Below are 12,576 nucleotides of genomic sequence, written 5' to 3' on the forward strand. Positions count from 1 at the left end.
TCTACGTTTTCTTAAGAATCTGGTCTTTTCTATCATTTGTTCTTACACACTCTATGCTCCCAACAGCATTTTGTATCTGGACATATATAGATACTGGCTTATGACCAGTTCCTGCACTTTTATTTATTATAAGGGTGGCTAGTTTATGTGATTCAAGCACTTTTTATCTTTTGTGTCTTTCCTACTTCCTTATAGATTATAAACTTTTCAGCTGGGCCCTCACTCCCTTTATTTCAATTATGTGTTACTCTGATATGAATATCATTTGTACATGTATTCTCTAAAATGCTACAGAATATGTTGGTCCTCAATTAAAACATTTTTATGATAATTATATGCAATATAAAAGATTTGATTACCAATGAACCAGTATGTTGCTAGTTTGTCAGGTGATCACTGACATGGTTTTATAAGACGATAGTCTGGAACGAGTCTTCTTATGAACATTGGCCCTTCTGAAGGCCCAATTAATGCTTTGTAATTTCCATCTTTGCAAACTAATCTAATAGCTGTTATCTTTACTGTATACCCTTGGTTTCTGGCTTCTAACATTTTTCTTGCATTTGTCTGTAGGAATTTCAGAAAGAAGGAATAAATGAAAGGAAAACAATAAACAAGAAAGCTTCTTAAAATAAAGTTTGGAAAATCGTAATGTGCCCACACTGTAAACTGAATGTGTAGCAATCTCAAATACCATTGTAAAAGAACATTAGCGTTAACATTTCTATCATTAACATAAGTTATGGAACATTGGATTAATTAATGCGGTTATCTAACTTAGAATATTATGCAATGAAGTAAAACATCAATTAAACAACAATTAAAATCATGGCCCTGATTAATCAAGACGGGAGTTTTTCCCGGAGTTTTTGGCAGGTTTGGGGGTGAAGTACGTGATGCCTGTTTTATTAAGAGGCAAATGGATGGAAAGTGGTGTGCTCTTCCGTGCTCCTTGCAAAAAATCTTATTCCGGTCAAAGACAAAGTCAGAGACTGGAGTAATATTTGGGATCTAAGGAACAAAACCGCTCAAGTATTTGACAGGCGGGGTTTGACATACATAAATGCTCCAGTTCCTTCCACTTATTGGAGCTGGGCAGAGATAACAAGAAAGAAATAAACTTCTTGATGCTTTTTATCCTGATTTTCTGGCGTAAAAAAGTTTAGATAAATTGTGCCCCCCAAAATCACATAAAAATTTGGTAATTTGAAGTCAGTATTATTTACAAACTGCACTTTTGTTTTCAGAAATAGCGCTACTGTTCCCATTGACTGTCTAATATTGCAGACTTTTCATATTCAAGTAAAAGAAGCTGAACTGCAATGTCAGACATGTCACACATTTTCACTAGACAACAAACCCATTTCTAATTATGACCACTTTTTTATGTCTTTTTATCAATATTTTGTTAAAAATGTAAAGCAGAGAGAAGATACTCACGCAAACAACTCCTTGGTCCAAGGGCATCTCCAAAATACCCTTCTGCACATTTATTGCAATATTCTCCAGTCAGTCCTGCTTTACATATAAGGCATACACCTGTTTCCCTGTCGCAACAACCTGGGGCTGAAAGGTCAAGGTTGTCATTGCACTGGCATGGTTTGCATGATCCTCCTGGTAGCAATGGTTGGCCAAAATATCCATTATCACACCTAAGGACAGAAAAATTCAAACAACAAAATACGTTATATATCAGAAAGCATGATAATATTATATTGTAGTGCAAATTCTACTACCAGCTCGTGGCAAAAGTACGACAATAATATGTGACTTTGTAGTAAAAATATATGTAGTTCCTCAGGAAAATTACTAGAGGTCAGGAAGGAATGCAAGCAACTACATGTGGATCTTAGTTTATACGGCATGCTTTATGCTTGCTTTGATGCCACCTTAGATACCTCTACCGGCTATTAACTTGTGACACAAGATGATTCAATCTAAAAAAGGTCAGTAGTATTATAGAACACATTACTGTCATATGTATCTTGCACTTTTTGATTGTGAATTTACAAGAGCTTTCAAAAAAGAAGTGGCAAACTATATCTATGGTACTGTTGAGTAGGGCCTTTTCATCAAATATTTAATTAATCTCTTGATATAGGGGGTTGTGGGAAGTATGTTTAATGAAATAGATTTGCCTTACATAAACCTGTGTTCGGATATATTCATGGATCCACCCCTATGACGTTATAGACCCACCCATCAGCATCACCATGGATCCGCCCCGATGACCTCATAGACATTCTCATCAACATCACCATGGATCCGCCCCGATGATGTAATAGACCCGCCCATCAGCATCACCATGGATCCACCCTAATGACATCATAGACCTGCCCATCAATGTCACCGCAGATCCCCCCATTGGTTAACCCATGGACTGTCCCACTGACCAATGGGCATATAACAACATACCCCCGCCCCTAGCCTATATAAGATTAAGTATAGCAAATAAAAGCTCTCTTTCGGTGCCATTTGTCCGGTGTAAATTCTTTTAAGCATGCACTTGATCCACATCAATTAGGTCAGGCAGCAGGCAACTCGTGAACCCTTGTTAAGAGTTCACCTTAAGAGTACAGTGTAGTAAATTGTGCTCTACTAAGATATTTATAGTCACTTCCAAATAACTTAATATAGAATTATTTTCTAATATATGGTTGAGAGGGACAATTGATTATTTTGATCTCTAACTTCTGTTGGTATGGTAATTTACAGATTTAGTATAGCACAATGCAAGTGAAGTCTCTGAGTAGTTCTTAAACAGTCCTTTTTTTCTTTGTGCAACTGCCCACCATAGATGGTATTAAAGCACGACTACAGTGGTTTTTTTCAGAGCTGGAGTGCTGCTTTTAACCTAAGTCCCTGCCTCAAGTCTTATACTCACCCTCAGACGTCATCACCTTTTTCCGATGCTGCTCCAGTCTTGCAGAGCCATATTGGGATCAGGAATCAGAAATTACATTACAGCTATCTGTGCAAGTTTTTGAGAGCCAGAACGAGGCTCTCATAGACTTGCAACGATGAGTGATCTCCGGCTCGTCCCATGAAACACTGGAGCAATTAGCAGATCACAAACTGCAGGAGACCAATAGAAACATCAAAGATAGAAGGTGAAGATGGCAGTAGGTAGTAAAAAAAGAGTAGAGTCAAGTAACTAAAGTTTAAAACTCCACTCTAGAGGTAAAAAGAAATATGCTGGAGTGGTGCTTTAAATAAAACAAATAGTGTATCAGTGGAATAGTAACAAAAATAAGTCTACGTAGATTCAGAAATTCCCTATGTCTGGATTTATTTAAATGTTTTAGGGTCCATGGACAGAATATATAAAGATAACCATACATACTGTGAAGGCCTAGGCTATGAATCGTTTGTCCAGTATGATATTATATTATAATAAGATTAATCTGTATTTTCTATGTTTTATGTATTGCTTTTTACATATACCTGAATGAAATGTTGCAAGGATTGTAAACGTAAACCAACTATGCTTAGGGCTAAGTAATGAGTTTGCAGTCTCATAAATAAGTAAAGTGACATTCTTCAATGTCTTCTTCCAGTCTTGGAAAACCGGTTAGACTCATGATTAAGCAATATTCTTGAATAGACTTTCCTCTCTTCCCAGACACACCTGAATGCCTTAAAGGAATGTTGTTTTACAGGACTGTCCAAAAAGCTGTATAAAATGTTATGCTTTTGAATACACGGGCAGAAGACCCTCACTTCTCCCAAATAGAGACACGTTTCTCTGTGTGGTCATTTTCCTGATTCATATACATCTGCGCAGTTCTGATTTGAAATCCAAATCCGTGACCCTGAGAGACCCGGAGGTCTCCCCCAACAGTTTGGCGCCCAACGTGGGGCCCCCATAAGGACACCCCGATACCTGGACACCCCGATACCTTGGACGTCACGGACCAGGACCTCCCTCCGCTCCAACAGGCCTGATCAACCTACAACCCCGGTGAGTGTTTGTATATTGTGTATTCACTGCCGATACGGTTGTTCTTGGAGAGGAGGGGGTGACAGGCCTTGTGTCCCCATCGGAGTTAAAGGTACCCGATAGTGACTCGGCGGTGGTGCCCGCTGGGGGCCCAGTAGCTCGAATCCTACCCTGTGGTGTGGATTTCAATTGTCACAAGGGATCCGGAGGATGGATTGTAGGGAGTAAGAGGGCAGCAGTTGGATATAGCTGGATAGACTGACCCGATCCGTAGTTTGAGGATACGGGGGGGATACCCGTGATCGAAGATAGGGATTAGGACAATAAATTGGTACAGCTGACCAAGTCCGGAGGGCGGGACATTCTTGTATGTGACATTTTTGTACGTCCTCCTCCTTTCACGGGACACCTTTGTTTTTACTTAGCTGAGGGAGCTAGAGTAAGGGTGGAACGCCCAGTGCCGGCCGGACTGTAGCGTGCACCATATAGTCTTGAATTAGTGTAATCCAACTGCCGCCAAGACAGCAACAATGTTTAGGTGGAGAAAGAAGAAAGTTGAGAAGCCGGAAGGATCACAGAATGTTATAGAATTAGTGACAGACAGAGAGGGAAAGAAAGTTGTGCGCCATGCCTTAGAGATTTTTAAGGTGTTAGGTTTGCCTAGGAGCGGACGGCTACAGCCGTCACAATGGAATGCGGCGCTGAAGGGAAAGAAAGGAAAGTTGAAAGATAAAGGATTATGGGAGGATGCACAGGTGTTTGGTAAAGTAGCGCAGATGTTGCAGTCAGAAGGATATGTTGAAATAGAAGAAGAAGGTGAAGGAGGAGAAGCTGTGTTTTATTATATGTTACCTAAATCCGAGAGCAGGGTAAATGAACATGTGGGGTGTTTTGTTGCCACTGCTGCCCCGCTACGCCAGTCAACCTTAGGGTTGTTATTGGACATGGCTGTGCCCCAAGCAGGTCAAGACCCCATGAAACCTGCCACATCGACACCCCATATCCCAGCTCCTATATCTCCAGTAGCGCCCTCCATAGCTGGCCATGCCTCCCAGTTAGAGTCACTGCCCCATGCCTCCCCACCGGTAAACCCTCCCCCTGTTCTACCTCCCATAATAACCCCAACACCAGCCCCCACATATCCGTCAGTCCCGGTCGGAAAACCGCCCCCATATGACCCGGCTGGTTGGACATGTTTTCAATGTGGCTGTCAGAACCCAGGTTGGAGAGACCTTTGTTATAGTTGTGGGGCACACCGTCCACACCCTGGCCACAAACAGGTTCCTACATTCCCAGTTTTAACAGCAGAAGGCGGATATTATGTGCCCCCCCCACAACAGAGGATGGTCGAGCAGACTCAGGAGTTGCGGCCCCTACCTCTGCCCTCGGCCCCTCCCGTCCCTGTAATGCCGTCACTCCCCCCACCAGCCAGTCTCACGCCACGCACCCCGCCCCCGGCTCCTTCCTCCTCAGCCACCATATACCTTCCCCCAGGTGCCCCTTCTTCCCCCGGGACACATAGTGAACACTACTCCGAGCGATCCCGGACCCGTCTAGAGGTCTTCAATTCACGATATGCCCAGATACTCACTACGCCCTCGGGGGCTCAGGTTTTGTTCAGGATAGGCACAGGAGATTTGTTGTCACAGGAGACAGGAGTGTATGTTAACCCAGCTAATTCAAATTTGCATCATGTTGAGGGACTGGCCCGGCAAATGGTTTTACAGGGTGGTCAGACTATTCAGGAAGAATCAGAGGATTATGTCGGACAATATGGTCGTGTTGAGCCTGGTCACATTGGGGTAACTCGAGGAGGTGCCCTCCCGGCAGATTATATTATTCATGCTGTAGGCTCCCGATTTGATCCTTTGCACCCCCAGAATTCTGACAATATTCTCAGGGATTGTATATACCGTTCAATTGTGTATGCCTCTGAGTTAAGTCCGACTATCTTGTTCAGACGAAGTGTCTCCTTCCCTTTGATATCTGATGGTTTGTTTGGGTTTCCTGTGGAAAGAGCTGTGAGGACTATTGTTGACAGTATAATGTTCACGGTCAAAAGCTCAAATGTACACCTTGAAGAAATAAGGTTGGTTTTGGATGGTGAACTTGCGGCACATCATGCAGTGGCAGCTGCCCAGCGTGAGGGCCCTGTATTCTTGCCTGCTGCTCCACAACTCCCGGTTACAACAGAATCAGAAGCTCACTCTGAGTTTGATTCCGATCATGAATCAGATGATGAGCAGCCCTCCCCACCTCCTAAGTATGTTCCCTTCAACCCCACCCAGTCAGCAGCATTGGTCCATCGTCTGCCCGACCCAGAGACTAATCCAATGCATTTCTATAGGGAAATGCTCCAAATCTTCCAACTATACTCTGCGGCCCAGAAAGATCTAGTCAATCTTACTAAAGTTAAGGCGGGAGACAGCTTCTGGCCATTGATGGAACCCCACCTAGTGTTGCCCACGGGAACTGATGATACTACATACCAGAGCGGCCAGCAGTACTGCGCCGTGCTTAAAAGGTGGGCCCAGGACCAACTTGCAGATCAGGCCACCAGTTTGAAAGATGTAGTGCAAGAAAAAGGTGAATCTGCAGAAAAATATTATGCTAGACTACAGCGTGTCTTTCAAGACCTGGGATTCACGGCCACTAATAAGTCCCAGGCGTCCCTTCTCACTAATGCATTTATAGAAGGTCTCCAGTTAGATCTCAGAGACACTGTTATGACCACTAGACCAGAGATAGTGAACCTTCCAGCAAAAGATGCTATATTGGTGGTAAAAAGTTTCCAAAAAAGTCTGGCCAAACAGGCCCCTGCCCCAAAGTCAAAACGGAATGCCCCGGTTTTAGTGTACACGAAACCACCGGCCCAGACCATGCCACCCCATCAATCTCAATACCTTAATCAGCCCTACCCAAATTTTGGGTGGCAACCCGAATATTGTCCGCCAGCTCAGTATCCACACCGACAGCCCTACCTTCAAAACAGCCAGACCCAGTATAATCATAGACCAAATCCACGCCAGAACAGAGGCCAGCAGCGACAGGCCAACTAACAGTTGATCTGCTGGCGTTGTGGTCAGACCGGTCACTTCCAACGGGAATGTCATACCCCGCAGCCACAATGTCCCACGAGACACCCCCAGAATCAGCGCCAACCTCCCGGAAATCCCCAATGAAGGCATGGTCAACCAGAGTCCACAGCAATGGTCAATGCAAACCAGGGATACTCTACATCTGTAATTTTAGAAGTAGCAGGGAACCCGGTCAAATTTATGGTGGACACTGGGGCGGCCAACTCTATTGTCAAAATCTCTGATATCCCTGCAGACCATGCCCTACCACTTTCAGGAGACATCCTCACCCTGGTAGGGGTAGATGGGGCTCCCACCGCCCATACCCTCACAATTCCCCTTCCAGTGGGCCCTTTTCCAGAAATATATAATCAGTTTGTCCTTTCAAACACTTGTCCGGTTAATCTCCTGGGGTCAGATCTTCTCAATAAGATGAGAGCTGCCATTAACTATGATGGGGAAGGAGGTATTACCCTTACCCTGAATAAACCAAATTCTCCCGAAGGTTGTGAAGAAGTATGTTTATTACGGGCACTACCCACACTAATGCTTTCAGCTCCTTGTAACGTTGAAACTGAATACCCTGAACTCTCATCAGTCCCTGACATACTATGGTCAAAACGACCGGATGATGTGGGCAAACTCCCGGTTGATCCAGTTATGGTTTATTTAAAGCCAGGAGTCCCCCTCCCCAGAGTCCCACAATATCCCCTTAAATCAGCCCAAGAAGCTGGACTACAGGACCAGATTGACAGTTTATTACAGAGTGGGGCTCTTAAACAGTGTGTCTCCCCTTGTAATTCACCCCTCTACCCGGTTAAAAAGAAAGCGGTCCCAGGTGAACCCCAAAAATATCGGTTAGTACAGGACCTTAGAGCAGTCAATGCGGCCACGGAGCTGGAAACTCCTATTGTTCCAAACCCTCACACTTTGTTGTCAAATATCCCCAGTGATTCTGAATGGTTTACTGTGATTGATCTAGCAAATGCCTTTTTCAGTGTTCCCTTGCACCCAGATTGTCAGTATCTATTTGCTTTCACGTTCAGGGGTATGCAGTATGTCTGGACTGTTATGCCCCAAGGTGCCCAGAATAGCCCCAATCAGTTTACTCGTTGTTTGACGCAATGTTTGTTACCTTGGATTGTTGCAAATCCTGAAATTGCTCTGCTTCAATATGTTGATGACTTGTTGTTATGTGCCCCTACTCAGGATTTGTGCCATTCCCACTCCGTGTCGCTCCTCAAGCATCTTGCAGAATTGGACTGCAGAGTTTCACGCTCTAAATTACAATTCTGCCAGTCTCAGGTCATATTTCTTGGCCACTGTATCTCTAAGGGTGCCAAACATCTCACAGAAGACAGGAAGACCACAATACAGCGATTACCGTTCCCCCAGACGTTCACGGATCTCCAGAAGTTTCTTGGATTAATCACTTACTGCAGACAGTGGATTCCAGATGCTTCAAGAACAATGCAGCCTCTTTACGATGGACTCAAGAGCGGTACTTCTTTCTATCATTGTGACAACCCTGACCAGTATAAAACTATGAGACTTTCTTTCCAGATGTTAAAGGATCAGATTGCCTCCGCCCCAGCTCTCGGATTACCAGATTACCAATTACCATTTCATCTATATGTCTCTGAAAACGTCGGACATGCAGCAGGTGTTCTTACTCAACGTCATGGCACCAGACAACGCCCGGTTGGCTATTACTCTGCAAAGCTGGATCCTGTTGCCCGAGCCTCACCCACATGCCTCAGAGCCGTGCATGCCACCCAACTTCTTCTTGACAAGACAGCAGATATTGTCCTGGGACATGAAACCAAGGTCTATGCTCCTCATGATATAGCAGCTATTCTCAAGCTTACCCAACCAAAACACCTGTCACATCAACGTCATCTTCGTCTACAGTGCTCCCTATTGATGCCTGACAATGTATCTCTTCATCGCTGCACTACCCTCAATCCAGCCACGCTTCTTCCACTTTCAAGGGGGGATAGTAGTGAGGAAAATGAAGCTGAACCACATGATTGCTTCCAGGAGATGGAGAAGGAAACTGTCACGCCCGACAACGTCTCTGAACATCCAGTTGAAAATCCAGACTACATCCTGTTTACAGACGGCTCAAGATTTGCTGATGAAAAGGGCACCTTTCATACAGGCTATGCTGTAACCACCTCAGTGACAGTGATCAAAGTTGCAGCACTCCCAGCCCGAATATCCGCCCAGGAAGCAGAACTTGTGGCCCTGGCTGAAGCCTGCACCTATGCTGAGGATGCTACTGCCAATATTTATACAGACTCTCGATATGCTTTCGGCATAGCACATGATTTTGGTGTCATATGGGCAAATAGAGGGTTCATCACCGCAGCAGGAACTCCAGTCAAAAATGCAGAATGTGTCCGTAGACTGATGTTTGCCCTGTCCAGGCCAAGACAAGTTGCCATCTTGAAGGTCCAAGCCCATGGACCCCAGACCACAGAAGTTGCCAGAGGAAATGCCTACGCTGACAAGAAAGCTAAAGAAGCTGCTTTAATGAAAGTGGAAGAATCTGAATGCTATATGGCCATGGTTACGACCAGAGCACAAAAGAAGAGGATTCTACAAGACCTATCTTTAGCTGAACCAGAAGATCCCAGAGACCGCATAAATGTTGGTAGAACACCAATGGATCGGCTCAAGGCAGAACAAAGACTAGTCACAAGAGAAGAACTGCAGACATGGAAGAAAGAAGGAGCCAAGCTAGAAGGTGACATCTGGAAGGTCAACAGTCTACCCTGCCTTCCTAGAAGAATGTATGCTGCCATAGCTGCCTGGGGACATGGTCCCAGCCACAGAGGGAAAAACCAGAGCTTAGAAGTGATACGCAAGTTCTTCTATGCCCCTGGGATATCTACCATGCTTGCTGCCTATAATAAGAGCTGCCATGTTTGTCAAACTTGTAACACCGGAAAGACAGAAGAAGTCCCACCCAAACACCTAGCAAAGCCTATGTACCCGTTCCAGAGGATCCAAGTCGACCACATCCAGTTGCCCAAGTGTGGGAGATATGAATACTGCCTAGTAGTAGTGGATGTTTTCTCCAGTTGGCCTGAAGCCTTCCCAGTGACCAATATGACAGCCAGAACAACAGTAAAGAAATTAATCAGTGAAGTTGTATGCAGATATGGAGTACCTGAAGTAATTGAAAGCGACCAAGGACCTGCCTTTGTAGCAACCGTCTATCAAGAACTATTGACCATGGTTGGATCACACGTTGCCCTGCATACTCCATATCATCCTCAATCCAATGCGAAGGTGGAAAGAATGAATGGCACCCTTAAGAGAAAACTGACTAAAATGATGCAGGAGTCGGCCGAGGGATGGCCGGATCTACTCCCGGTTGCTCTGTATCATGTGAGAACGACACCATTGGCTAGACACAGGTTGTCCCCTTATGAGATTTTGTTTGGGTCAAATCCCCTGATTGCAGGGTTCAGCCCCCAGGAATTGTCAGAATCAAATGATAAGGTTGTGCAGTTTGTGGTTAATCTTGCTAAAGAACTAACTAACACACATGCTATAGTTTCTTCCTCTCTCCCAGACTCAACAGGAGATGACATTTGCCACCGTTTGAAGCCAGGAGACTCAGTGTTGGTCAAGAGACACGTCAAGAGACATTGCCTTGAACCATTGTATGACGGTCCATACCAAGTGCTGTTGGTGACCCCCACATCTGTAAAGCTTGAAGGAAGAAACTCTTGGATCCACGCTTCCCATTGCAAACTTGTTCCAGCCCAAGGATGAAGGCCCTTATTTTCATCATGAACTGTGTCCTGCTAACCGAAGGACTGGAGATCAAAAACCCCAGTGGTAAACTCAAGGACGCAGCCACCAAACCTAAAAAGCCTACAACCAACCTCCTAATTCCTGGAAAACTCTTGGGAGAACCCATCCCGGCAGGAGCAGCCGTCCAATTATCCACCAGTGAATCCTTTGTTGTAGAAACTGGATTCACAGACACAAATATATGGCTTCAATGGACTCAGTATACTGCAAAGTCCAGTAATATGTCTGATTGCTATGTGTGTGCTTCTGCCCGCCCCCATCTTGGATCAGTGCCTCTCCATATTGAAGATGAGGTACTAAATTGTTTCCTCAGTTTGTATTCTAATACCACTGAGGGGGGAGATGAATGCCAGGCATGGAAAAAAAAATATCCCATTGTAACTAAAGCCCCCCAGCCCGGACAAGGAATCACTGTTTATCTTGGTAATTACACTTGTATAACCATAGAGAATAACAGAGCCCAGAGAAAATATGGGTACTTTCCCCCTGGTTATTGTTCCCAAAATATAACCGAAGCTAGTGATGCTAATATAACCATGCTTGTTCAAAATCATACTCAGTCTGTAGCAGATGTTTTTTGGTTGTGTGCTGACCTCAAGATAAGATCTAGACTTGAACTTCCTTGGTCAGGACAATGTGCCCTAATGAAGGCGATAATGCCAATCCTGATAGCCCCTGTAAATCATGGAGTTACCCTTGAGCAGATAAGAACAAGTACTCAAGGTAGAGCCAGAACCCGTAGAGCTGTGTCAAATAATGACCTATTGGAAGACCCCCATGTATATATTGATGTAATTGGAGTCCCAAGGGGGGTCCCAGATGAGTATAAGGCCAGGGAAGAAGTAGCAGCAGGATTTGAGTCCTTACTTCCCATTATTACTGTGAATAAGAATGTTGCATGGATCAATTATCTCTATTATAATCAACAGAGATTTGTTAATTACTAGAGGAACGCCTTAACTGGGTTAGCTACTCAGTTGGGTCAGACTACTCTGCTGGCCAACGAGAACCGGATGGCTTTGGATATGTTATTAGCAGAAAAAGGAGGTGTTTGTGCAATGATAGGAGAGGCCTGTTGTACTTATGTGCCAGATGAAACAGGCCCAAATGGTAAGGTCACCCAGGCCCTGAAACAATTAAATTCCCTATCCAAAGAATTGAAAGAAAATTCAGGGGTAACCAATCCTTGGGGTGACTGGTTTAGTTGGATGACTTCTCTGAAAGGGATACTAATTCAGATAGGGATTATAACCCTTCTAGTGTTGGTTTTTGCTATAATTATTGTTTACTGTATTTTGCCTTGCTGTAAGAAGATTTGTAATAAGGCGACAAACGAGGCTATAGCCATGGCAATCTTCCCTTCAGTATTATATACAACAGCAGCCCCCTCCAAAACTGACACAATGCTTACCATCAAAGTTCAACGACCCAAAGTCAAACTTAGGAGGTTGTTATAGAAGGGCACCACGGGGCTTGGATCCCCTCTGTGGGAACTGAGGTGAAGATGTTAGGAAAGACCCGAGGGCGTGATTAGCACGCACCTATATACCATAGCTGTGGGATACGGTAGTCTCTGGGTAGCCCTCACGGAGTAAGTAGACAGATAATCTTATTAAGGGGGGACTGTGAAGGCCTAGGCTATGAATCGTTTGTCCAGTATGATATTATATTATAATAAGATTAATCTGTATTTTCTATGTTTTATGTATTGCTTTTTACATATACCTGAAT

At 44.4% G+C, this 12,576-nt stretch overlaps 1 protein-coding gene across 6 annotated transcripts in view; it reads right to left on the bottom strand.

Moving 5' to 3' along the window:
• Positions 1 to 12,576, bottom strand: part of LAMA2 (laminin subunit alpha 2) — a 1,231,414-nt gene that overhangs the window by 490,464 nt on the left and 728,374 nt on the right. For all 6 annotated transcript variants that reach the window (XM_075339908.1, XM_075339907.1, XM_075339906.1 and 3 more), the window contains exon 19: positions 1,441 to 1,652. In XM_075339908.1, coding sequence (XP_075196023.1) covers positions 1,441 to 1,652 — 212 coding nt within the window. The remainder of the gene's footprint in view (positions 1 to 1,440; positions 1,653 to 12,576) is intronic.

This window comes from Anomaloglossus baeobatrachus, chromosome 3, assembly GCF_048569485.1.
Source record: "Anomaloglossus baeobatrachus isolate aAnoBae1 chromosome 3, aAnoBae1.hap1, whole genome shotgun sequence".
Classification (NCBI taxonomy): domain Eukaryota; kingdom Metazoa; phylum Chordata; class Amphibia; order Anura; family Aromobatidae; genus Anomaloglossus; species Anomaloglossus baeobatrachus.